The following is a 3,314-nucleotide window of genomic DNA, read 5'->3' on the forward strand; positions in this document are numbered from 1 at the left end:
AAATAATGTCAAACTTAACAAGCAAAACTTAAGAAAAACTTCCATTTATCAAAACACTCCTTGGGGCACCTGAGTGGCTCAGTCGGTTAAACATCCGACTTCAGCTCAGGTCATGATCTCGTGGTTCATGCGTTCGAGCCCCGCATTGGGTTCTGTGCCGGCAGCTCAGAGTCTGGAGCCTGTTTCAGATTCTGGGTCTCCCTCTCTCTCTCTCTCTCTGCCCTTCCTCTGCTCATGCTCTGTCTCCTCTGTCTCAAAAATAAATAAACTATAAAAAAAACCTTAAAACAAAAATACTCCAAAGAGAGGGAAGAACAAGCCAGAGTAGAAGTTCACAGAACCAATCTTTGGAGAAAGACTCCCAGCCAGATTACATCAAGAACCCCCACAAAATTAATGAGAAACAGACAACTAATGACTACATCCATACCCCCACCTGGCAGGGGGAGAGGAGAACCCCGATGACGGGGGGACTGAGACATGCACCGCTGTGTCTTGCAGGGCGGCTGCAGGGACACAGCTCTCTGACTTTGAAGGACAGTCTGGACGTTCGTACCTCAACTCCAGGTAAAGCTCAACTCCAGGCGCGTCCCCAAAAGAAACATGCACACACATTCGTGCCCCAAACACACACCCACACCAACCCCGGTAGCTGGACACGGGAGACGGTGCGGCAGTGGAGGGAGGCCCGCAGAGCGGGACGTGAGATGGCAGACACCACGCAGCAACACGGAGGCTGCAACCCGTGGACGAGTCTCACAAACGTCACGTGAACCGAGGAAGGCAGACACAAAAGGGTACGTCTTAAACCGCACAGGCTGCCACACCAGGCCACCGTGACCGGGCAGCTTCAACAACACTAACTTATTTCTCACGGTCTGGGGACTGGACGTCCATCAAGGCATCAGCCCGTGTGTCTGGAGAGACCTGCCTCCCGGCTCTCAGACGGCCTCCTGCTGGGTCCTCAGGTGGGGGCAGGGGCGAGGCGCTCTCTGGACTCTCTCCTAGAAGGGCACGAATCCCATCATGGGGGGCTCCTCCTCACGGCTTCACCACCTCCCAAAGGTCCTGCCCCCTAATATCATCACCCTGGGGGCTAGTGTTCAACCTATGAATTCTGGGAAGACATAAACATTCAAGCTATAGAAAATAGACAACTTATAATTCCACTCATACAATGTTCACCACCAGGCAAAGCAATCTGTAGTGTTAGAAGTTAGGCAATACCCTTGCAGCGTACTGAGTGGAAGGGGCACGTAGGTGCCTAGTGGGTTGAAATGTCTTGGCCTGAGTGCGAGTTACATGGATGTCCACTCTATGAAATCTCGCCCATCTCAGGGCAGCTGGGTGGTTCAGTCAGTTGAGAATCTGACTCTTGATTTCACCTCAAGCCAGTATTTCAGTTTGTGGGTTCAAGCCCCATGTCTGGCTCCAGGCTGAGTGTACGGACCCTCATTGGGATTCTCTCCGTCCCCACCGCCGCCCCGCCCCTGCTCATGCTCTCTCTCTCTCAAAAGTAAATAAATAAACTAAAAAAAAAAGGAAAAAGAAAGAAAGAAATTTCACCCATCTGTACACATGTACGTCACCTATGCGGTTTGGGGTACATATTTTATAGTTCAATAAAGTTAACTAAAATTCAAAACAATACACACACAAAAATGTAGACACATACCTACAGGCACGGAAGTTTCTTCATACTAGATGAGAAAAGCTACAAAGCAGTGCATAGAGCAGAGCATAGATCCCATGCTTGTAAAACTAACGTGTGCACACAGAACCAGGACACACGCCAACATTCATTTATTTAAAAATATTTATTCAGCACGTGCTATGTGCCAACACATGATTGATCTGGAAGACATCTCTACAACTGTACTATCCATGCAGAGTCCCGTCACATGCACGGCCACCTCCAGGTCCTGCACGGCTCTGTGCAGCCCCACACTCCGCACGGCGAGGGAGGAACTAGGGCAGCAAGGACACCATGAGCACGAGATGTGCGAACAGTCACTTTCACAGGCGTACAAGGCTGATGTGTGTGTCCTAGGAGTTGCGAACTAGACCTAGCTTAGGGACACTGTGCCACCAACTCACCCACAAGCCAGCACTGTGGACACCACTGGAAACACAGCCTACTTCTACAGGACAGACACAGGAGTGACAGCGGTGAGGGAGTTCCTGCCACGCCCAAGCACCGCTGTCTGTGGAGGGCCCCGAGGAGGGACTGCGCCCACAGCTCCGGGGGGCGACCCCTGCCAGGCAGAGAGAGCTCACGGCTTTGCAAGGACGCGTGCTCACATCCAAGGGCGTCTTCATTCACTCGGGCTCATTCCTGCACTATCTGCACGCTGCCTCCCACAGAATTTCAACTGTCATCTCCAGATGGGAAAGACTTTTTCTCCAACCTGAAAAAGAAAACAAATCCATTAAATAAGAAGTCACTTCAGTTTGATTAACCTGCAGAATTTCCTAAAAGTAATGTAATATTGTACAAAAGAATGACATTCAGAGACAGAAACTTTTTTATGACAAATGTTAAAATTTTAATATAAAATTATAAAACAGGTATTAAAACACAAAGAGCATCCATTTGATTATTTTCTTTTCTGTCCTACATTAACCCTGAGTCTGAGAAGAGAACCCTCTGTTCGGCAGCCTCTGTGAGGCACGACGCCGAAGGCCCCACCAGGCAGCCCCCCCCATTTCACTGCGGGAAGGATGGCTCTTCGGGCCTCAAACCGCTGCCACGGTCGGAAGGTGACTCACACCACACAACAACACAACATCACCCACCACCTAAAGGCTCCCCGCCGTGGGTTGGCCTCCAGCCCCGTTTCTCCACTGGGGCCTCCTGGACACAGGAAGCAGTGGCCCTTGGCTGGGCTGGGCCTCAACCCTCACAGACTCACCTTCTTGCACCTCTGTTTCCTGTTCTGCGAATAACAGCATCCATCTCCCCTCAGGAAGGTTACAAAAGCGACCCAGACAGACAAGGCCGTGTGGTCTGGCCACGGTGATCACCACAGACCCGTCCCCCAGGACCAGCGCCCTAGCACCTGACTTTACAGCTAAAGATCTTACTTTCTGCGATGTGGGGTCTTGTGTGGAAGTGACGGACCAACTCAGCGCCACGGACATGTGCCTCCTCCAGACGGGGTTCCTCTGCAACACAACTGAGCCAGTGACCACATCTCCCATGACGACAGAAACGGGCTCGTCCATCATAAACAGCACCTGCTTCCAGTGGGTGGTGCTGCAAGACAGGGGGTGTAGGGTTACCTCTCCGGAGCCTGACTCTTCAGGCTTACCTC

The 3,314-nt window shown here is 51.4% G+C and overlaps 1 protein-coding gene across 3 annotated transcripts in view; it reads right to left on the bottom strand.

Moving 5' to 3' along the window:
• Positions 1–1,798: 1,798 nt before the first annotated feature.
• Positions 1,799–3,314, bottom strand: part of PRMT2 (protein arginine methyltransferase 2) — a 38,282-nt gene continuing 36,766 nt past the window's right edge. For all 3 annotated transcript variants that reach the window (XM_077755379.1, XM_077755376.1, XM_077755378.1), the window contains 2 exons: positions 3,085–3,256; positions 1,799–2,408 (listed from right to left, as the gene is read on the bottom strand). In XM_077755379.1, the coding sequence (XP_077611505.1) occupies positions 2,376–2,408; positions 3,085–3,256 (205 nt within the window). In that variant the 3' untranslated portion in view covers positions 1,799–2,375. The remainder of the gene's footprint in view (positions 2,409–3,084; positions 3,257–3,314) is intronic.

Source organism: Crocuta crocuta, unplaced genomic scaffold, assembly GCF_008692635.1.
Source record: "Crocuta crocuta isolate KB4526 unplaced genomic scaffold, BGI_CrCroc_1.0 scaffold675, whole genome shotgun sequence".
Taxonomy (NCBI): Eukaryota; Metazoa; Chordata; class Mammalia; order Carnivora; family Hyaenidae; genus Crocuta; species Crocuta crocuta.